Source organism: Manacus candei, unplaced genomic scaffold (assembly GCF_025592945.1).
Source record: "Manacus candei isolate 608988 ecotype Guabito, Panama unplaced genomic scaffold, ASM2559294v1 h1tg000046l, whole genome shotgun sequence".
Classification (NCBI taxonomy): domain Eukaryota; kingdom Metazoa; phylum Chordata; class Aves; order Passeriformes; family Pipridae; genus Manacus; species Manacus candei.
In genome coordinates this window covers 1,811,359-1,833,977 of record NW_026138094.1, presented here as the reverse complement: position 1 = coordinate 1,833,977, position 22,619 = coordinate 1,811,359, and the positions used below count along the sequence as shown (strand labels likewise).

Below are 22,619 nucleotides of genomic sequence, written 5' to 3'. Positions count from 1 at the left end.
GGCACATTAGAAGAATGAGAATTAATATTGCTACATTGATTTTAGTCACCAATTTTAGTTGCAGCTCCAGAAAAGAAGAGCTCAAACAGAGCTCAATGCCAATGAAGTAGCATTTAATAGCATTTAAATACTAATTCAGTGTCAGAAACTTCTGAAAATCTTGAGACAGAACTCCTGTAACATATTGCAAGGACAGCCCCAGACTTCAGGATGAAAATATAGATCTCTTACCAGCTTGGTTAAATAAGACTAAAGATTTTTGTCTCTGTATCAAGACTGTTGGCCAGACCACTCTGAAATATAATATGAGTAATGTTGATGGGAATATAAAGAAATCAATCAAAAAACAAAATTTAAAAGAAGAGGCCAGAAAAATGTATGAACCTGTTTGATCTATAGCCTAAAGCTCAAGTCCTGCCAGAGAAAATACCTTTTTATTTCTTTTTTAAATATTTGGGAGAGGCATAATGGAGTAACAGCAACATTTTCTGTAACATAACTGTTCTGTTTAAGAAACATTTTGGACCAGTTTGAAGATTCTTTTCATGTTTGTCTCTGATTTTCCAAGCCACCACACCATTCAGGAGTATTTTCAGACCTGAGGCCTTTGATTTGCACAGGTTTTGCAAACACGTTTTGCTCAAGGTCACCACCATAGCAACGTCAGTGAATCCTGAAATAACAGACCATCCTCTTAAATCCCATGTATGAGGAAGACCCTGAGCACTGGACTGCTGGCAGATTAGGAAGTGATTTCCTAGACAGCATTAAAAGATGAATGGTCCTATTCTGTCCTTAGACACTAATCCAAGCCAGCTCAAACCATAAACTTCTTCCCACCAAAGGGGAATATGTGTCTGGGCTGGACCCTCCCCTGCTATGTACCTGGAAAGGGAACAGTACAGCAAATTTCCATGTTGTCTTAGTTCAGCAAGACACAAATGTCCGTTGGGGGGGGCAGAAAAGTCAACCTTCTCCCTCCACGCTACTTTACAACTTTGAAATTAAGAGGGTTCAGGTGAAAGGTGTGGAGAGGGAAAACAACAGCTCTTTATTAACAAAACCAAATAAGCAGCAAGTGGCTCCTTCCCCCCTTCCCGCCTCCCCCCACCCTGGAAAAAAACAGATATGTGTGGGGGTGATTGATATTGGGAAAAAATTCCAACACCTCTTTTCAAACCTTTAACACATGTGCATGACATTTGCCAGTAGAACGTTTTCTGCTCAGATCTGTGCAGCACCAAGGAAAGGTGTCCATCCATAGCTGCAGTCACCCACCACTTCTCACCCACTTGCACTGCTTTTCAAATTAGCACTGGGGGCACTTTATCCTCGATGCCATCTTTTATCCCTGCTGAAAAGATCTGCCAACTTTTTGGCAAAGGCAGCAGATGGGAACAAGCTGCTGCCCCAACAGAACAATTCATTTTGCTTGAATTTCTCTTAAGTTTGTCTGCTCTAACACAGAACTGTGAAAATGCTTTTTGAGAAATGTATGAAGCCTTTAACAGCAGTGAGCAGGTAACTGCTCCCTGCAGAAAACACAAAGATGATGGGTGACACAGACTTGCAGGAAAGTTTGCACAGCTCCTGGTTTTCATAAGGTGCCTGGGAATGTCTCTGGTGGAGTGCCAGGAGAGAGACATCACGCAGCAAGGATTATCAATACTGCTTGTAAAGGGCCTACCCTTTCTAACCCAAGACAGGTATTTGTATGATAGAGCTATTCTCTGTCATTTTATAAAGTGATCACCAGGCATTCCCAAAGTAAATAAAGCAGTAGCAAACACTCAACAGTGATGTAAAATCCTGACCTGACACAGGCCAGAGGCATCCTGCTTTAACACAGCCTGCAGAAAGCTGCCTTCTGGAGCGAGCTGGGAGAGCAACCAAAGAGAACAGTTAAAGAATGTTATGAGAAAAAGACAAATGTTCACTGAGGTTGGGGTGCACATATTTCTCACTCAAAATTGCAGAGACCTGCCAAACTCTACAGGCTTGAAATCAAAGTTGCAATCCTGGCTCCCAGCTCCCCCTTCCCCGTGTCTAGGTCTCCACTTCACTCCACTGCAGTCCTGCAGGCCTTCCTCTCCTCCACAGCACTCTGCACCAGAGCCAGCTGGTTTGCCAGTTCCCCATGTTCCTGAAGGAGCCCTTCAAACAGGCCTATTTCCCAATTTCAGATCACCATTCTAGTCCCTCTTCCTATCTCACAGCCCACACTCTTGCCACCCCTCCAGCTCTTCCTCCCCTTCTCAATAGTCTCAGAGAGGTAAAAATAGGAAGACCAAAATTACAAATTTTGACCTGGTTTGCTCCTTATCTCCATTCCAGTCACAAAAATAACCACTTTCTTCACCTCTATATGATAAGAAGAGACCCTAAACTTCTAGATGCAACTGCAAGAATCCCTTCCAAGATCCTCCAAGGAACGGAATGATATAATTTGCTACCAATGCAATTTTTTCTCAGATCTGAAAGCAGATGCAAATTTTCCAAGAATCCCAATAACAAAATAAAAAATAATTAAAGAACAAAAATCTTTATTGGCCCCCAGTAAACAAGCTGCATGTAACTGCTTGGTTTCAGTGTACAAGTAACTGTTGTTCTTCATTTCCAGGAGATCACCCTGGAGTCTGCCCTAGCCAAAACCCTGATTCCAGTATCATAACTCCTGCCAAGAATATGTTGTAGTTTCAAGCTCTAATTTTCTCGGATGTGAAGACTGATGTCATCACACAATGCTAGAAAGAAGAAAGTCAAACAGCATCATATCACTTTAGTCCAGAATGAGAACAAGATAAACAATTATTACTCACCAAGTTAATCTCTAGAAGATTCTGTGAATCACTCTGAAAAAACAGATTTTATGAAAGATGTAGTCTGAAGCACATCACAAAACTGTCTTTTGAATAGTTAAGGAAATAAGCCTTTGAAAGCTTTGTCTAAAATAGGTGAAAAAATTTCAGCCAAAATTTTGAAATAATTTTTATTTGGTCTTCTAAAGACAATTTCCAGAACCTACTTAAAGTTTTACAAGATTTTTAGCTGTATCACAAATTGTCATTAAAAAAAACCCCTACTACACAAATACTAATAAAAAAGCAAGACTTGGTAATCCTATTCTAGATTTCCAAACACTTTGGACTAGGAATCACTGACTTGACAGCATTCTGAAACACACATGTATGAAAGAATCAAGAGTAAAAGACTCCTCTAAATCAACAAATATTTCAAAGTGATATTAAATGCTCAGCACATAAACTCACACAAAAATACCTGCTTTCAGTGTGTTTTATTTATCACAGATTCCACACATGCTATGGGTGGAATGGGCAAAACAAACAAACACACAAGCAGTGCTGACAGTATTTTCCTTAAATAACAACAGAATACACTGCAGCTTGGAAAGAAAGGGTGGGGAAAGTCAGAGCCTCCTCAGCAGAGTAGGGGAGGGGAAATTTGGAAAGATTTGGCTCCCCACAACAGTTCTCACACCTCTAAAAATACACAAGACTGCCTCATTCTCTGTAGCTGCCCCACACTTAATATACAGCACAGATGAGATAAACAGCACCTGGCTACCTTAACACCTTTGTCAGCCCACTGCCAGATAAGTAATGCAAATAAGTGTTTTTCTTTCACTTTTGCTGCTGTTAAAATGTAGGTCATGAGGGGATGACCCTCACCAAGGCACAGCTTTTTATCCTATAGTCTCCTCTGAATACCATTTTGGAGGTGTTTGACAAGTGTATTTTATGACAGTAACAGAATAAAAACTGAGAGCCAGTCAGCAGTAAGGCTGCACAGACACCTTACACTAAATATTCTAATAGGAGAATTTTTACAATTGACACTCATCTGTTCCACTGAAAGACCTCAAACACAGGTCCCATGTTGAGGAGCACGTTATCAAAATGGTAGTTTGTCCCTGCCACGTGACAAAGGTTGTTGAAGTGAGGTGTTGATGGAAGGTGTGAAAATAAATGACTAATCTTAGATGGCACCATATGCTGATGGAATTTGGAGACTGCCCTGAGCACACCTAGTTCTATTAAAATAGTTTCCTGACACAGCCTCTAGTTAATCCCTGAGGGTGAGTGAGCTACAGCATCATCAAGCAAGGGCAAAAGTTCAGTACCAACAAAGAAGGAAGAACAAATAATACAACTTTCTCAGACCACCTGTGGTTCCTTTTTGGTTTCTTCTACAAGCAGCAATGAGAAACAGATTTGTGCAGTTTAAAAAAAAAATTCTTAACAACCAAGCTAAAGGGTCCCTCACATCTCTGAAGCAATTTTTCCTTTAAATAAATCTGAAAATTCTGAGAATGATACCCTGCAGAATATATGAAGAATCTGTTCAACAACTTGAACACCCATACTATCTGCAAATGACCTACTTTCTTTGCAGTTGCCCAGCACAATAATCCCTTACAAGAGACAGCAGCTGCCTTGCAACCAGTCAGCTCCCCACCACAGAAAGGGCTGTGCCTGACAATGGAGATATGCTGCTTAGTTTGACATGTTTAACACATGTATTTCTGGCTTGTCACCAAGCCCATTTAACATATTTTGCAACACTCTTTACTACTCACAGGCATATGCTTTTGCAACGACCTGAGTGAAAAAGCAGTTATCTGCTGTCTAACAATGTCTACTCCAATTCAGTCTCTCTCCCCCCTTCAGCAATATATGCATTCAAAAGAGCAAAGGAGAGAACCTGTGTTCTGAGAGCCCTGAGTCTGTGTGCCAGACCTCAAAGCCTTTTCAAGGGTGACAAGGCTTCACTGAAGACTAGCATGACTCCTTTTGGAAATCTAGGATACTCAGATTTTACCCCAAAGCCAAGCAGAGCACATGCCTGTTCATCATACAAAGGGCTACTTCTGTGGGCTCTGACTGGCATGGCAGAAAACACTGGATTTAATCACATGAGAGGGAAGCAGAGACAACAGGTGGGAAGGATGGAACTTGTCTCTACAAATCCAAACTTTTGCAGACATCAACATCTGGATGATTGCCTGGACTACCTTAACAGGGGAAGAAAAAAAAAGAATAGGCAACTCTACTTCATTGAAAAGATGGACATCTAAAACAAATCAGATTTTTCACACTGTAGAAGTGTCTATTTTCCTCTAGCCAGCACAGATGATTGAGACATAGATGTCATCGCCATAAATATAAATTGTCACTTGCAACAACTTCAACAGCATCAAGGTTTTAGCTCACACAGGTTACCTGGTTTAGATCTTCCTGTTTTGATTATGCATCCTAATAAAGAGCATAAATCAATGCAAATACCTTTTAGAATCTTCAGCAGCATGCTGATTTGCATTTAAATCTTGCATTAGTACATCTGCAGAGAAGACTTTCACAACAGCTTCATAGTCAAATGACTCTGGAAGCTCCAACATGTGCACTTTACCCAGGATACAGCAGTTGTATGAAGCTCAATATACTCTATTGTCAGTGCTGAGTTAGAAACTGAAAAATCTGCACTCTGTGCTTCTTTCATCATCCCTCAGAAGTATTTCCTTACTTTATTAGAAAGCATAGATCATTGCAGCCTAATGCAAACAGGCAGCAAGTGTGCTACACACCCATAGAGAACACAAACTACAGCACATATTGTGTCACTACATAATTTCTAAGTGTCACATAATAGCTAATCAATGAACTCAGCATTTTTTATCTCTGTAAAGTCACAGCTTCTCTACATATCACTATGATTTCTTTCATTTGAGTGTAAATTACATTAATACCACTGTTACTTGCATGACTAAGTAAGAAGTCCAGACTACACTGGCATGTAGGACAAACATCACTTTCACAGGCACTATTTCTTCACCACTGTAACCTGAATTAACTTTTCAACCTCTTGTCTAATGATACATTATAAATAGATGGAAACCATTATCATTCCAGACTATCTTCTCCTGTGCTAAAGTGTTAAGTGCTCCATACTACACACAGAAAGGCTTTTCCTTACCTTTACTCTAGACAGGTATCATTCTCACTGTTTAAAAAGGTTAGTGCTGTTGATGTTATCTATGTCTAGTATTCCAGAAAGAATGAACTTGTTTATGACCTGCTCAGTATCCCTTATAAGTTCCAGTTTTGTTAGGTGTAAAATGGATAATTGCAGCATTTAACCCCTGGGATACACATGTTAGTCAAACAGAAGTGAGAGGAACAGTTGGTCTGGAACTGGAAAGTCCCAGTTATGGATGTAGCAATACACCAGATGCCATGCACTATATAAGAATGAAGGCTGCACACAAGATTTTCCTGAATATGCAAGTACCTACCTAACTGGGAAGATTGCAGTAAAAGGTGGGAATAAGCATGAACCAATGGAACCCATGACTGAGAAATCCAATCCTGCTGTCTTGATACATTATTTTGCACTGCACCAATCAATCCAAGTCCACAGCAATCAGGAAGCCTTCAGGGTTTTCCAGAAAGCTGGATAAAACAGGTACCCATAAGGGCATCCTCAAGTCAATGTATCAGTAGTAAGGAATATAGGGTTGCCTTGTACCAACCATTTTCCTTGGGGATGCTGGACACTTCTAATGCTGGATTTGATACAAATATTCTAACCTACAGTTTTCTGTTTTTTTATACACTCAGTGTGCTTTTATCAGTCAAGTATGTTTCTGTTTGAAATATATCTATCTATAACTGAAAAAAAAAACCCAAACACCAAAACCATACAATGTAGAATTCAAGAAGAGTCACCTTTTCCCCCATTAAGACTTCTTGATCCTTCACCAGGATTTCCTGACATTTGATACAAGAAGCAGAAGCATCTGTGCACTCCATCTGTACACAAGCATGGCATGTAAGGCCCAGTACACAGCTTGTAAAGAAATGCTGTTTTCACCACAGCAGAGACAGGAGTTCCTCCAGATGAGTTTTTCCTTCTTCCTCTGAGAGCAGAAGCCTAGCAAATCTAGCCAACAAAATTAATACTTGGGTTGTATAAGCAGTCCCATAGATTCAATTTCATTGAGCTTATGCTCAAGAAAATCCAGCTCTGAGGTGATGTGTGTAAGCAGATACCTATCAGCTTTTTCTAAGATTGTCTAATGTCTGTGTAGCCTACACTGTCTACTTTTTCATATGAAAAAAACCCCAAACAGTTTATATTCACTTTGGAGCAAAAGCCACCTTATCAGACAACACAGCAGACTCAGTCTCCTCTTTCCTATCCTTGTTCTACACATGTGCAACAAAACACCAAGTCTTAAAATACCCCAAAAATATGATGCTTCCAACTTAAAAATAAAAATAATTTCACTGAAACTGGGTTTCAAGATGTAGCAGAGTTTGGATGATGTGGAAACAGAAACACATCCAAGGAGTCTGTTTTCCCAATCAAAGCAAATAGCTACTATTGTGATTTTGAATATGCACACAGACCTCCCAATCTAAATCACATCTTTATGGATATTGCTTAATAATATGAAATAGTAATTATTTGGCTTAACTTCTTTAAATAAACTAGCTAACAAAAAGCAGTTCATGTTGATGTGTCACTATGATTAAAAGTAGCAACTGAAAGTATCGTTGTTTGTCACTTTTGCAGCCCTATAGCTCCCTTAAAAAAAATCAGCTGCTTGTCCTGAATTTACAGAATGTATACATAGATTGTGGACTTACTACTGGTTCTACAATAGCCTAACCTAATCTGTAGATGGCCAGTGTTTTAATAAGTTAACCTTTTTGTTATTGTCGTTATTTTAAGTAGTTTACTTGATTAAAGTACGAATAATTCACTTTTAAACAACTTTCAGCTATTTCCAGATTCAGATCTATCCCTTGGTCCTAGGCAGCGAGGCAGTTTTATTTAGTTCTGTGCTCAGTTTAAACCTCTTCCCAGTACCTTTTTTCCCTCGTAACTGACAGCATCAGCTTTTGGTTTGCACCAAGGGAATCTGTTCTCCCTTTGCTCCACTGTGGCAGCACATTTGCAGCTCTAGGACTTTTTCAGATCAAAAGGAAACGCGGCCCTTCATCAGTCTCCTCACTGAAGATCAAATTTCACTTGCATAACAGTGACTCTGCGTCACATAATGAGGCCTTCACGTGTGACACAGCTAAACTGAAACTGAAAAAAAATAACATCATTATCTTCCCTCGTCTGGATACAGGAGAAATTTCTCTCAGAAAATAATGAAACTGTACAAATAATCCAAAAATCAATGGGGGAAAAAAGTTTTCAAAAGACTTAAAAGTCAACATAGTATCTTTTTAACCCTTAAGATGACTTTTAGTCAGAGTATATACAGATATTTTATAGTAATAGCTCCCGTCTTGTGCAGAAAGTCAGGCTACATTAGGGGATCACAGCAGTCCATTCTGGATGGGATATCAATGAAATAATAACAATATCAAAATTTGGTTTTATGCAGCATTTAAAGGTTACTTTAACTCCTCAAATTATACCTGTAACCATAAAAAAATCAGAAAATCTAAGAATTTACTTCTTATATGACCTTCAAATTTTTAGGTACTTGAAAACTCTTCAGTAATGAACTACAGGAATATATCTTGTGAGTCTACATGAAGTTACAAATTAAGTTACAAATTATTTGGGTAAACACAGTAATGACATATAGCAGGCAAACAATTTTAAGATTCCCTGGCTACTGAAACTTCTATGTACTCCCTTTAACCCATCATTCACTTGTTTCCTAAAAAGAATTAGTAACAATTTCCCTACTGATTTTATGTGAAAAGAACATAAACAGCCCAACATTAATCTTTTATTTATTATAGCTGCCCAGCTACCCCTCACTTCAGCCATTTAGCAATCCTGTTATGAAACAGCTGCTATTAGTGAAAAAAGTCCAAACTGGCAGCTTTCACAGACCACTGGGAATACAGAGCATTTTAAGGAGATGGTTCTATAACTCACCATCAATATCCTCTGATTTACTTATCTTAGGTTTTTCTAGGCCCTACCTTAACGCCTCCAATCAGGATTATGCTTCTAAAGCCTCAATATCAGAAAGTCTGGTTTTTCCCTGGATTTTCCCAAGGAGAACTTCCTGTTCCTCTAAACCAATACACCCTTCTTAAACCACTTTTTTTCCTACTCTTTCATTGCTGCTGAATCTGATTCAAAAGGGGCCCATCTGCTCCAGCTACATCATCAGGAGAGTTCTGCACCTCCACAGCTGCCAAGGTTCCTGTCCCCCTGCAGAAGCTGGAACTGCTCCACCCTTCACAGAAATGATGTGAAGTAACTGATGGATCCAAAACACTTTTCCATGAGCATTTCTACACTGGTTATTTCTCTAATGTAAACTCTCCTTTGCTCACATTTTGCAGGGTCTTCATTTGTTCCCTTAATAAAATGCACCATAAAACGAGAGTGCAATTTTCCAGTGCAAAGGGAAAAAATCCTATCAAATACACTAATCTTCCTATAAATTCCATGAAGCAGTTCAAAAAGCCCAGATGGGCGACTGTTTCTATTAAATTCTCTCAAGTGCTGGAGCAGCTTCTTCAGGAATTCTAACATTTCCTTAGAATTTAAGTGACTTAACCTCCACTACATTCTATAAAGGCTGAAAACCAACCACCTGCAAGTATGGTCTAGAACATCACATATAACATAAACCCAATGGAAAACTGCATTAACATGATGGATGTCACTGTTAACCTGGGACATGCTCTGAAAATGCATTCTCTCTGACAAATTAGATACACCACCTGGACCAGAATGCAAGTAGATCCCAAAACACCTGATTCCTGCTACTCATTCAAGGTTGAGAGAGTTTGGTCTGATTAGCCCGGAGAAGGGTCCAGGGAGACCTCAAACTCCTTCCAGTACCTAAAGGGGCTCCAAGAGAGCTGGAGAGGGACTTTGGACAAGGGTATGTGGTGATAGGATAAGAAGGAATAGCTTTAAATTGAAATAGGGCAGATTTAGATTAGATATAAGGAAGAAATTCTTCCCTGTGAGGGTGGTGACGCCCTGGCACATGTTGTCCAGGAAAGCTGTGGCTGCCCCATCCCTGGAAGTGTTCAAGAACAACCCAAACCTTCCTATGATTCCATGATTTTCAAGGCATAAAAACCTACTAAACTGTATCTGCATCTCTGCTTTGCCAGAGAGTCTTTTCCAGATAAAGTTTAAAAATAAATTCAGTTCTGAGCCATAGAAACCCTTGCAGGAAGTTTTCTTTGGTTTGTTTTTTATAAATGAGCTTAAGTAAAATAAGAACAATTTGAACAAAGTAAAACAATGCACTAAGACTCTGGATTCTTTTAGTTAAAATACAATGGAACTAAAAAATTAAGTTTAAATGGCACAACTTTCTACCTGGACACGAATGCCAGCCATGGGAATCAGCTGGACCTGCTACCAGTTCTTAAGTTGAATTTCTGGACAGAAGCTGGCAAGATGTTTACAGTGGAAGTTACTGTACTATGGAATGTGGGGTTTTTTCTACCCATTCACAGTTGATTTTAGGGGCAAGTTGTGACTCATCTCTTCATGCAGCATTAAGTCTTTTCTCTGCACACAGTACTTCTTTACAGTATCTGTGAAGGGTAAAATTGAAGAATTTATTTTTATTGATAATATGGAATTTTCACACAGTCACACAGAAATAAATTACAACTCAATAGTAGTCATCAATCTCCTTACCAAATGTAATGCATGCAGTTTAGCTCATTTGATCTTGGCAAACTTCAGAAGTAAATAACTTAGTAATCAAGAAACAAAATAAATTATATTAACATATTTTAACACAACAAAAATAAAGCTTAAGTGAGCTACCTTGAGTTCATATTTTACCTATAATAATTCACACAAACTTATTAGTGAAATTAATGAAAAAAATTTGAAATCAAGTTTGGGCAATCTGTTCAATTGAGAATCAGGCTCATTAAATGTCAATATGCTGAGCACTCATGACACTGATGTGAAAAAGTGTTCTATAATCTCACAGGTTAAGCAACAATAATAAGTCTTCATCGAGTTTAGGGTGTAAAAATAATTTATTAGCTTTTGGTCATAAAAAAAAATCAGCTACTATTTTTGATTTTTTTTTCCTAAACAGCAGCAGTCAAAAAGGTGACAACTGAAAAGTGTTCAATAAAAAAAATAAGGCAAGCATTGTAAATTTGTTCCTCAAAAATCAATGCTGTAGCACTACAGAATCAAGGGTAGCAGAAAAAAAATAAACAATAACTTAGTAAAACACGACAATCACCGAGCTACCTCACCAATGCTATCTCACTGCTTTAGTTGGCCAAGGAAGCACTGTTGAAGCAGTATGAAAGTAAACTTGTATTTCAAAATTATTGACAGTTGATTAAGATCTAAAGGCATCCCTTTGGGTGGGGAGGTGAAGTGTGCCATAGTGATGGTAATTTTATGTTCTACTGGATGAAGTTTGTAAAACATGACGGAACACTGATCCCAAAAGCTTGCAAGACAACACTCCTTGGCTCTACTGTTTCTGCTCAGTGATCCTCTGCAAGCAGAGCTTCATGTAGGAATTTTTATTGCGGATTTCTACCACTGCATCCCTGACGAGCTCGATGAACAGCTGAGGCCAGAGCTTCTGCAGCGACTCGTTCTTCAGGTTGATGTCAGCTGCCTCCTTCACCAAGTTCTCCACGTATGTCCGGCAAAAGGTTTTCCTTTCCTTGATTTCCTGCATGAGAGAACCATTACACGTTGTATAAGGAAGAGGGGGGAAAAAAAAAAAGGTTAAACGAGAGCAAATTAAAAAAAAACCCACAGAAATGTCATGAATTAAGGGACGTAGCAATTAACAGGCAAAGAGGTTATTGTGCACTTTCTTCTCTTAGTTTTAAGTCTCATGGCCCAGGGTCTGTGTTGAGCCACAGAATCTTAGTGTACTCTTAATATCCATTCTATATTAATTCATTAATTATCTGAAATCAACTTTTAAGTGGTCATAAATAACTTTTAACAGCATTAACTATTTTTGTTGCCTTCTGGCATCACAGTGAAAATTTACAGAAACTATAAAGCACTAAACCACTTTTCTTCCTTCTCTCCTTTTCCAGTACTTCATCATCACAGTACAACAGTTGAAGAGTACATGTTTATCTACCTGCCCTAACAAGCATATTGCCATAGAAAAACATGCCAGTACATATCCTTTTCACATGGTTCCTAATGAGTATTACATTAGATACTGAAGCAAGCTGAACCTTTAAAAATTAATAAAAAGATACGGTGCCTTGTGCAGCTACTAGCTCTGCATTTTAGTAACTCCAACAGTATTAATCTCTGTTTCTGCAAAGTTTCTACAAAATGCCATCATAAGCTTTGAACAATAAGTTACATTGGTGCTAAATGTCTAACTAGTTTGATTTATGGCATTGTTTAAAATGCTAGATCATGCTTCAGGCCACTGAAACAGAAGTTTTCTTCAATGAGAGATGAAGAAGAGAAAATACTTTCCAGTGGTTTCAGCTAAAACCCCAAATTATTAAACAATGACTCAAGACTGCCATCTTTACCAACATGGTTACTGAGGTGCATTTATCATGTTAGTTTACTGCTGATGGGGAACTGGAAGCAGCTGGTTTTGCCTATCTTACATCCTGCAATATCTGCTGCAAACATAGTGCTATAGCCAAGGACAAGGTGGGAATTGCTGCACTGGGAAGAGAAAACAACACATATATTTAATGGACTGCACAAATACCAAGCTTATTTTGTTTTATTATATTATAGTGCTTGTTCCATGGTAAAGGACAAGAGGAATACCTCACTGCCTTACTCCGTGCTATTCAAAGTTTTAAGAGCTACAATCACAGCTTTTGAAACCAAAATGTTTTCTTAATTTAATCCCTCCACACATGCAGTCACTGTCTCTGCTCTATGCTGTGGATCTGAGATAACAAAGCCACAGTGCAATAACTGAATTCAGTGATTACTGAACTTGCTTAAATTTCTTGCACTAGAGGATTCATCCATTTCTACACAAGTAAAAAGCAAATAATGGGACAAATGTGGCAATTAGGGTGTATACAGCTAGAACTCATGATGATTGCTCAGAAAGGAGACTGTGGCTGAAAGAATCATGTTCCCTCTGGGAACAATTTCCCTCTGCCCAAGCAAAAGAGTGAGCAGATCAGAAACACAAACTAAAACAACCGTGACTGATGCACTTGTCTGAAACAAGCCAGCTTGCAGTTTTATTAATAATTAAACCTAACACATTTCATATATATTTACTTGCCTGTAGCTCATTTAAAATCTAGGAAAGAGCTCTTTATTACTACAGCCTACACTCTCTGAAGTGTTGTCTCAAGGTGTTTCTTCACCAATTCATTTTGGGAAAATCTAACATGTGCAATATACGTTTTTCTTTGTAAAAAACTGTGCTCACTTCTTATATTTTAATAATTGAGCTGCATTTTGTCATGAACATAAGGCTTGTAGGTGAGAATGTATTTCTGAGACAGTGGTACTGTTCAGCAACTACCTCAGTAAAGAGAAACTGAGCATTTTCCAATATTCTGCCAAAGATCAGTCAGATGAAGTGTTTGATCAGGTATGTAAATATGTTAAGCAGTGGTATTTTAAAACCATCGTTCTCAACAGCACAACTGAAACTTGATATCTAGACAAATTCCATGGGTAGTAGCCTAAGGTTACCTAATAGAGAATGAAAGTATTTTTTAATGATACACTTACCTCAAGCTTTTCCATATGGAAGTCCTTTGTCATGTAATTCAATGTTGCTCGAGTTGTGCTTTCCCCTCCATTTCTTCTGTTATCACTACTTTCCTCACTCCCAACCCCAGATTTCTTGCCCTTTCCCTCTAGCAGATAATGGAATTGCTTCCTCCTGTGAAAAGATAAGAGGTTTACAGTCCTAATTATTGGAATTTTTTTTCAAGTGCAGATGTTTCTAGTGATTGTGAGGGGTTTTTCTTCTCCTTTTGAATATATATTTTTGAGCTTTCAAGTATATTGCATCCTCAAGTTATTCAAAATACATATGATTCTAGATATTCCTTCATTAATTTGCCTCTATACAATTGATCTTGACATATATCACACAGCATCTCCTAAATAGGAAGTCTTGCAGCTTAAACTTGTATTAAGTACTCATTTATAGAAGACTAAAAATAGAGGGGTTTAAGCACCTCTTTTTTACAGTACAACTCCTAAATCTGTTAACTCTTACAGTCACCCACTATAAAATACCCATGAAAAATAGCCAGTTTTCATTGTGAAAGTCCACAAGTCTTCACCAATACCAATACAACTGGAGAACTGAACAAGCAGTACATTTGTGTGCATGTCCCTTCTCACTTTACTCAGCAGACTTCATACAAATTGTGTGAAAACCTCTGGCTACAAAGACCAGGAGATGGTTACACTTGTGCAATATGCAGAGGACTTATCAACCGTAGGACAGAATTTGTGAAATTATCTTTTTACCCAAAAAGAATTTACCACAACAGTGTGCAAAAGAATTAAACAACACGTTCTGGACAAATGCCAGTTTCTGTTCATTGTGTTTTACCTGGATTCTCCAAATAATGAAAGTACACGATAATGTGGCAGCTCAGAAGATGCTACATATGCCAGGATGCCAAAGAGCCTTTCTGCCTTTACAACATCATCTTCAGTGACCTGTGAGGGAGTGGGAAGGCAACAAAAAGGAAAAAAAAGTTACATTTTAAAATTAGCACATTCGTATTTCATTACACACGTACATGGAGAATTAACTCAGACTTGTTACACAGGGCACTGCAAACAGATCTGTTCCAGGCACATCTTCAAAACAGATTTGCTTTTACTGGCACTTCGAATGTACTTTAGAAGAAACCAAATGGGGTAGTGGTGCTTGTTTGATTTCCTGTAATCCTGGAAATTCCAATCTATGTACTGTGTGCCATGACAGTCTTTGTGAAATAAGGAATTTCATAAGTTTCTTACATTGATTTTCTAAAGGCCAGACACAGCAATTCTGCTCCATATTGCCTGCACTTGCAGAAGGTCTACTGGAAAATTTCTGATTAAGTTATGCTGGAGAAAGATTCTGGGCATGCACATGTGAAAAGGTAAGTTATAGACTCTCCTGTTTTGGCAGAATCGTGGAGAAGACCTTACAGAAAGAGAGGCTTCAAAAGGGGAAAAAAAGGTATTTTCTCTGCATTTTTCAACTCCCAAAAATAAGTGTTCCTCCATTACACTTCTCTAAATATCAACCATACTGTTGTGTCAACACTAAGTTACAGATGTCTCTTTAAGCTAATTTTCAATGCTTGAAAAGTTTTCAGAATTCATTTTATACAAAATTGAAAAGTGTAAAGAAGGTGAAGAGGCTCATTTTTTGGTGGTGGTTGTTATTGTTTTCTGTTTGTCTTGGCTCATAACCTCTGGAGACCATGGCCTGTGGATGGCCAGACTGTGAACTGCCTTCAACTGCCAAAAGTTTGTTGGCACAGTTTCTGGACTCCTGGCTTTCCACTGAGAGCAGAAGCAATCTTTATGAGCATCTAAATCTGACCTGGATAACACTGGATGATGAAACTTACTCACTGACTTCTTAACTTCTGGATCAAATTTAATTTCCGTTCATCCTGTAACATATTTTGGGAGAGCAACCCATTATTAAATAAACTTCAATACTCACAATATTTACTAAGCAGTTCCAGACAAACTTTGTGTTCTATATTATTCAAATGTATGACTAAAATGGAACTTTGATCCACATTAACAGACTTCTATTATATTCTTGTTTAATGTTTATGGACTATTCAATCTACTCTTGCCTAAACTATACTGCAACAGCATAATGCAGGGATAAATTCACCAGAGAAAACACAGACCAGGAAATTAGAAATGTAAAGTCAACTTCATTTTCACAGTGTTTAGATTTGTTCATTTTCACTTAAAATTAAATAAGTCTTACTTAGTAGCCTAGGAGTAGATGGTCTTGCTGAACAGCCTGTAACAGAAGAAAGGTCTAAAACAAAGAGCACAGAAGGCAGCTAGGGAAACAAAGCCCACTGCAGGCAGAAATGCCTGCTGGAGAAAAAAGTGATTTTAATGTATTTATTTATGTTAAGAGAAGCATAAGGACCAGGTCAACAGAGACAGCAATGCTGAATACACTCTCCAGTTCACAAAAACTCATGTTCTCTTTCTTACTGCAGTGCATTGTTTGCTCCATTAATCACAAAAAGATTTAACGGTAGTATCACATAAATGTAAGGCTTCATGCCTGGGTCCTGCCAAGTGCAGAGGACAGGCACCAACTGTGCCAACAGGCCCAGCTCAGGGAATGTGGTGCATCTGTCACATTGTGTGCCACACCACAGCTGTACAGCTTTCTGTAGGGTTTGGTAACTGCAAACCTTGGCAATTTGGAATTAATCTGAGATTACTGTCACTGGGAAAAACTTCAAATGGTGTTTCTCAACTAAGAGAGTTTGCTTCTTCACGGTAAATGTAACAATTGGACAAGGGAATAGAATCATTGTTGGGGGAGATGAACACTCAGTTTCTAGCCTGGAACATGAACTGGAAAAAATAAAAGCTTTGTTATGCAGGGGATTCTTTTATAGTTTAAAAGTGCCAGAGTTACGCAATTTATTTAGTTAATTCAGTTAGTATATATTGCTTTTACTTCACAGCTCTGTGAACCTCAGAGTTGGCAACATAAGAGTCTCCACAAACATTGCACACAAATGGTGATCAGAACAGCAGAATCTGCACATTTCCCTTTCTGTCATCTAAACGATTCTCTACAGCTGATCTAAGGTCTGAGAACACACTTCGGGGGTTGTGTTCTTTACACTGAAGTAGTATTTTCCATTCCTGATGTTAATCCAAAAGGTGATATACATCTGCAAAGCTGGATGCCATGATTTCTGCTGTAGGATAATGAAAAACAGCAATCAGAGCTCATCTCTTTCCTCAGCTTGGCTGTGACACTTTTCAAATGATTAATGACACTAGGAAAAAAGTTGTGTGCACATCTTCATATAGTGTGGTCTGGCTGAAGAAGTTTGTTGAGGACAAAAATGTTCTTGTCATACATATTTAAGATGTGATATATGTCCTACAGAAAATCGTGCTGTGCTACGTGTGTTCCATTTACTCAATTCTCCCCAAGAAATACTAAATTCCAAGTTTTCCTTCAGAGACTGAATTTCCTGACCTCGAGATTGTAACAAAAAGTCTACTTAAATAGTTGTGTTACTTTTTCCTGTGATAGCCTTAAAGAAGAAAACATGATTCTATGATATTTTGTAACACTGGGAATTTTAAATTTTAAATAATCATATGCTGTAAATCACTAAGGAGTCTGTCAAACACACACTTTTGCATAAGTATTCAATGTCAGCACTGTGATCTTCTCAAACACAATAAACAAGTGCCTCTTAAAATCAAGTAAAATCATGGAGTTATTTAATATTAATTGCACGTATTCAATATTATTAAACTGTGTTAATTTTAATATCTATTTCACAACAAATTACATGGTGAAGTCTACTTACATTTTTTCCCCCTAGTACTGAGAAGACCCTGACAGGGCTGTGCTCATTTTATTATCATTTCATCTGCTCTTTTAAAAACCAATGCTAACTGACCCCGTGAGACCAATCATAAGAAGGGAGGGACACTGTCCTACCTTCACTCCATTTATCTTCTGCAGATTGAAGTGGTTCAGCCTGAACAGCACATAGGATTTCCACAGGGTGAAGTTCACCACCGGGTTTCCCTGAGGATCGACCGTCAGCTGCTCCATGCGATGCACCTCGGCCAGGGCGTTGAACTGCTGCAGCGCCACCAGGTTTGTCTCCTTGAACTTCAGGTGCTGGGAAAGGTCAAACCACAGCAAACTCCATAAACAAACAGCAAAACCCACTGTTTTGTGCCACTCCATTTGTGAAACTCAGATAAACAGCCGTGGGGCTGGTGAAGCAACTGAGCTCTTTTCTGCTTGAGGTCTTTGTAGCAAAACACATCAATGTTTTAACTGCTTATATATTACATATATTAAGAGATGTCAACTTCACAGCCCCCAAGGAATTCATAAATCCTTTACTAACAGCAATATTTTCAGTGTTACAAAAAGCAGTGATACTACTTGAGCAATGTTTACTTTAATTCTGCAAGTAAAGCAGCTGCAACATCTACACATAAAAGTAAATACAACACACGTTTTCAAAAATCTGACTTTTTTGGGCACAACACGCTGGCTAAGTCATACCCTGCTGTGTTTGAACCATGCCCTACACTAATGATCCTATGAGCATCATATATCTGGCTACACAGCAGCATTATTGAGGGAAAGAGAAGAAGGAAAAACTCACGGGGAAGATAAAAATTTAGTTTAAGATTCTGCTATCACCCACAAATTCCACTTCTCCCCTCCCCAAACTACTGTTTCATTAATATGGATAAATTTGTCTCAAGCTCCCCACGAATTTATCTATCTATTTCAATTAAACCATGAAGTTTTGTTATACTCAAAACCTTGAAAAGCAGCAGGGAGTCATACTGCCTGAGTTACAAGTTGCTTATGTATGTCATCTTTATTTTACTATTTGCTTCAAAATGACTGATTTAAACATCCAATGAGAAAAATGAAAAAGAGACATACTAAAGAGACATCTTATTTATGTTGCTTGGCTTCATCAAGAACTGAGTAATTCCAAGAGCTGTACTGAGTTAGCTATTCCCTTCAATTTTACTTCTTTCTTTTTATCCTATCAACTATCTAATCTTTGCACTCACAAGACAAATGAGGTCCTCCTGATACCATGGATCCATAACAATATTACAGAGTAGCATGACTGTATTTACACACCAGTTTTTCAACTTCAAAATAATCAGCTAGGTCAAAGAAATTAAAAGAAATAAAAACCAGTCTGAAAAGGAATCTAAACTGAAGTATTGATTTTTAATTAGTATCAAGTTAAAGTTGGCATTATAATACCAAGAAAAGATGTAAATTCATAACTGTAACTACTGACATGAAGCCACTCAAGGGTGTCTGTGCCAAAGGAAGGTTCCATTAGGAAATGCACCTTCCATAGCTGTTCACAGAGCTGAAACCTGAGGCACACTCACCACACAATTAGGGAATTTCATCTTCAGTTTTGCCAACACTTGAACAATTTCATCAAACTCTATGAACATAAAGGAGACTGTGACAATAATTCCAGCTGTTTGAACACTCCAGTTCCGATCCAGGCACTCCAGTGCTCCTGCACCATACAAGCCAAGAGTGTCCCCTTCCACTTCCACTAAGTGAGACTCTAGAACAGACAAGCCTTGTACTGCACTGCTCAGAATTGCATCAAGAGACCTGCAAAGGAAATAAAAACACAGTGATATAAATGACACTATTTTGAAATAATAACATCAACAAATGACAGTCCTTACTTTCACCAAAACCCAGCTGTCAAATGCAATGGCATTTCTCAGCATTCATTCATTTTCAGGACCCCACCTGGTGCTGGTTCAAAAACACTGAAGGCTGGAAAAAATCCTCTTTCAATCAAGTAACACTGCAAATGTTTTACTTCTTCAGCAGAAGGGTTCTGGGTGTATTTGGGTTGGTGGAGGGGTAAAATTAAATAAAGAATAGAATCCATTCATATTTAAAAAACTGTTTAAAAATGTTAACTCAGAATGCTAACCTAGCATATTTGGTGTTGCTTTAGATATCTACACACAACTTCAAACAATGTATTTATTTAAGCAATGTCCCCTTCACATTGTGTTTGCCATGTGAAACGTAAGAGTTATGACATGAGCAATCACTCAAGCATTTAAGTAAGTGTGTTTAAAACTATATAATGCCAGATGGTCACCTTTTAGATGCAAATAAGCAAGCTAAAAAGATAATATATTTTAAACCAAGAATACAAAAATTATCTTAGTTTTATTCCTAAGTCAAAAAACTGCTACTGATAAATATCATGGGTGTGAAAGTAGTCCAATAAAAGAAGCTGCTGTTCAAACTAAGAGCATGAATTCAACTGTGAAACCTCCTGATACACAAAGAGGTTACAAATGTTTGCAATGCCATTATATCTCCATTTTGTTCATTTCAACTGAAGGCAACAATCTAAGTTGTCAAGGAAATGAACAGTCTTAAGGCGGCTCAGGAATTCATATTTAACATTTCTTGCAAACATGAAGTTGTCCACCTTTTAGTAAAATCACCTAATAATTTAGCTTGCTGTTTTATTACTTTTTAAATATATATTACCCTTTGACCAGTAGTAATAAGTAAGACATCTTTTCAGGATTGATTTGGATATAGTACTTTTGACAATGTCATACAGTGAGAAGTAGCAACCTGGAATGTAAGACACGAACAAGGAGAAACATTATCCAGTAAAATACCTGCTTTCCTCAGGAAATACATATGCAGCACTGCCATTGATCTGACAGGGCTCATTGTCCTTATCCTGGTTTAAAGAAGCCTCAAGGGCTGTTCTGTTCTGCTGGATCTCCCACTGACGAGCAATGTTACAAATCGTTAACCGCTTCTTTTCCTGAGACAAGATACAGAAGTCGTATTAAGTTAAGACAGGGTAGTATCAACACATCTGTTTGTTCTGAAAGAAAAATGCTGCTTAATGAAAACATTTTAAATGTTTCAAACTGAAGAAATGACAGTACTGGCTGGTGGTTATTCATTAAAACCAACGTGCCATTCCAGTGCCGGTTTGCGTAACTGACAGCAAACAATTTCCCAGGACTTGCAGTAACAGAAACAAGCAAAGTAGCAAAATAAATCCACAACTTAGGAAAGCATAAAGTTAAAATATTTAGTTTGGATAATCACAGAAGTCTCATTTTGACAGTCTGGAGCTGCCTGTAACACTCCTCCCACACAACAGGGCACACTGTTGTCCCACCCCCAACACTTCAGCTGAGACAGCCATGCAGCTGCTTTAAGGCTTCACAGGAATTGCAACATACTCTGAAAAAAATCATCTTCTGAAAAATGGGAAAGGTAGATTTTATAAAACCAGAAAATTAAAATTACCTTCATGATCGACACAGGGACAGGACTACAACAGATCTAAGTTCAAATATTCTGTAATAGTTTTTTTAGGTATTTTTTGTATTCTAGGCTGCTCTTGTCAATAAACCAGTATTTTAAAACTCTATTAAGTATTTGTTCTTGTGCAATCATGCAAATCATGTCAAATAACCACCTATATATAAAGAACAGGAGGTGTTCTATTGCATCATATAGAAATGAATGATTTATTACAGCTAACTCAGAAACCTTTACAAGGATAAGAACAAGGTGCTTTGTAAGAACTCATGGATTGGAAGCTGAACTCTCACAAATGAAAGCTTGATTTGTTTTTTCTGAACTAGATGTAATTCTCAGAGTCAGTCATCTCACTGATGATGTATTCATCTCAGTCAAATTTGAATAGTGACTTCGAATTTCTGAGAGGAAAATATTATACAGGAGCTTAGCATAAATTAAGTTTACATCCACAAAAAAAATATCAACACTAACCACAAAATTATAGTCCCTTTTATCAAATAGGGAAAAAAAAGATAATTTATTTGATATGTCTATGGAGAATGGCAGGGGACCAGGGTAACTCTAATTTTACAATTTGAAATTAACACTTTTGATACATTAAGCATGACCTACAGACGCTATGGTCCTGGTTTTAATCTATAAAAGTAACATGTGACTCTTACCATCACATTTTTACATAATTCCTTTCACACTGGGTGAGTTCTGGACATTTCTGCAATGCAGTTCACCAAGAATGTTCCTGACACTACTCAGTGTTGGAAATATGAAGTGTAAAGCTCTACAAATGACTATTTCTTTGAAAACCAGAAGATAACAGATTAACCAAAGAGCAAGCTCCTGCTGTAGCTGCAATCCTCAAACAGCACAATTCATTTCAATGACTGATGATGGAGCTTCTAGCCCTTAGTGACAAAAATCACATCCATAATTGTCTAGAACTGAACTGAAAGTACATGGAAACTACTACTTTTGGAAGATTTTCCATTTAAAGAGCTCACAACTCTATTTCCCATTCCATTTGCCCAGAGAGTTCTGACACTGTCCTGTTAGAGGACATTTCCAACTTCAGTGATGACTGGGCTCCACGTAACAAAGTGGGGCAAGTTGAAAGAAGCAGCATTTTTTTTTTCCAAACACCTTTAGAAAATTCTGTTTGTTCTTGAGGCAGAGGGTCTCCTCACCACCTTAATTACTGTACAGTTCTTGGTTAGTGCCCCCAGCTGTGGGCTGCTGGATTCCTACAGAGCTTTGAAAACTTCCAAGAATACATTTCACAAAGAGCACGTTTTAGAGGTGTGAAGATCCTGCTAGCAATAACTTTTTCTTGTTCCAGTAAGTATTAAGTTTAACCTCTGTTGGAAAGGAATTACGTTCTCTACACATTTCAGATACATCTCAAACTTTACCAGAAGAGTGGGTTGGAAGCAATAAAAAAACAGTGTGGAAAAAGAGATGAAGAAACCCTGCTGTTTGGGCAGACAAGTATCAACAAGAGAAAAAAAAAAAAGAGATGACTTTGATGAAATTAATGTTTTCAATGCAGCAAAACAGTGATTGCTTGCTA

General features: G+C 37.9%; 2 protein-coding genes across 3 annotated transcripts in view; both read right to left on the bottom strand.

Moving 5' to 3' along the window:
* The window catches only part of THSD4 (thrombospondin type 1 domain containing 4), a 304,090-nt gene extending 293,626 nt beyond the window's left edge, over positions 1 to 10,464 (bottom strand). The window contains exons 1-2 of the mRNA XM_051796399.1: positions 10,339 to 10,464; positions 7,891 to 8,115 (exon numbers count right to left, since the gene is read on the bottom strand). The gene's annotated coding sequence lies outside the window, so the exon portion shown is untranslated. The remainder of the gene's footprint in view (positions 1 to 7,890; positions 8,116 to 10,338) is intronic.
* A 562-nt stretch (positions 10,465 to 11,026) lies between these two features.
* The window catches only part of LRRC49 (leucine rich repeat containing 49), a 41,472-nt gene continuing 29,879 nt past the window's right edge, over positions 11,027 to 22,619 (bottom strand). For both annotated transcript variants that reach the window (XM_051796429.1, XM_051796428.1), the window contains exons 11-16: positions 20,389 to 20,540; positions 19,105 to 19,342; positions 17,660 to 17,845; positions 14,540 to 14,649; positions 13,702 to 13,855; positions 11,027 to 11,680 (exon numbers count right to left, since the gene is read on the bottom strand). In XM_051796429.1, coding sequence (XP_051652389.1) covers positions 11,474 to 11,680; positions 13,702 to 13,855; positions 14,540 to 14,649; positions 17,660 to 17,845; positions 19,105 to 19,342; positions 20,389 to 20,540 — 1,047 coding nt within the window. In that variant the 3' untranslated portion in view covers positions 11,027 to 11,473. The remainder of the gene's footprint in view (positions 11,681 to 13,701; positions 13,856 to 14,539; positions 14,650 to 17,659; positions 17,846 to 19,104; positions 19,343 to 20,388; positions 20,541 to 22,619) is intronic.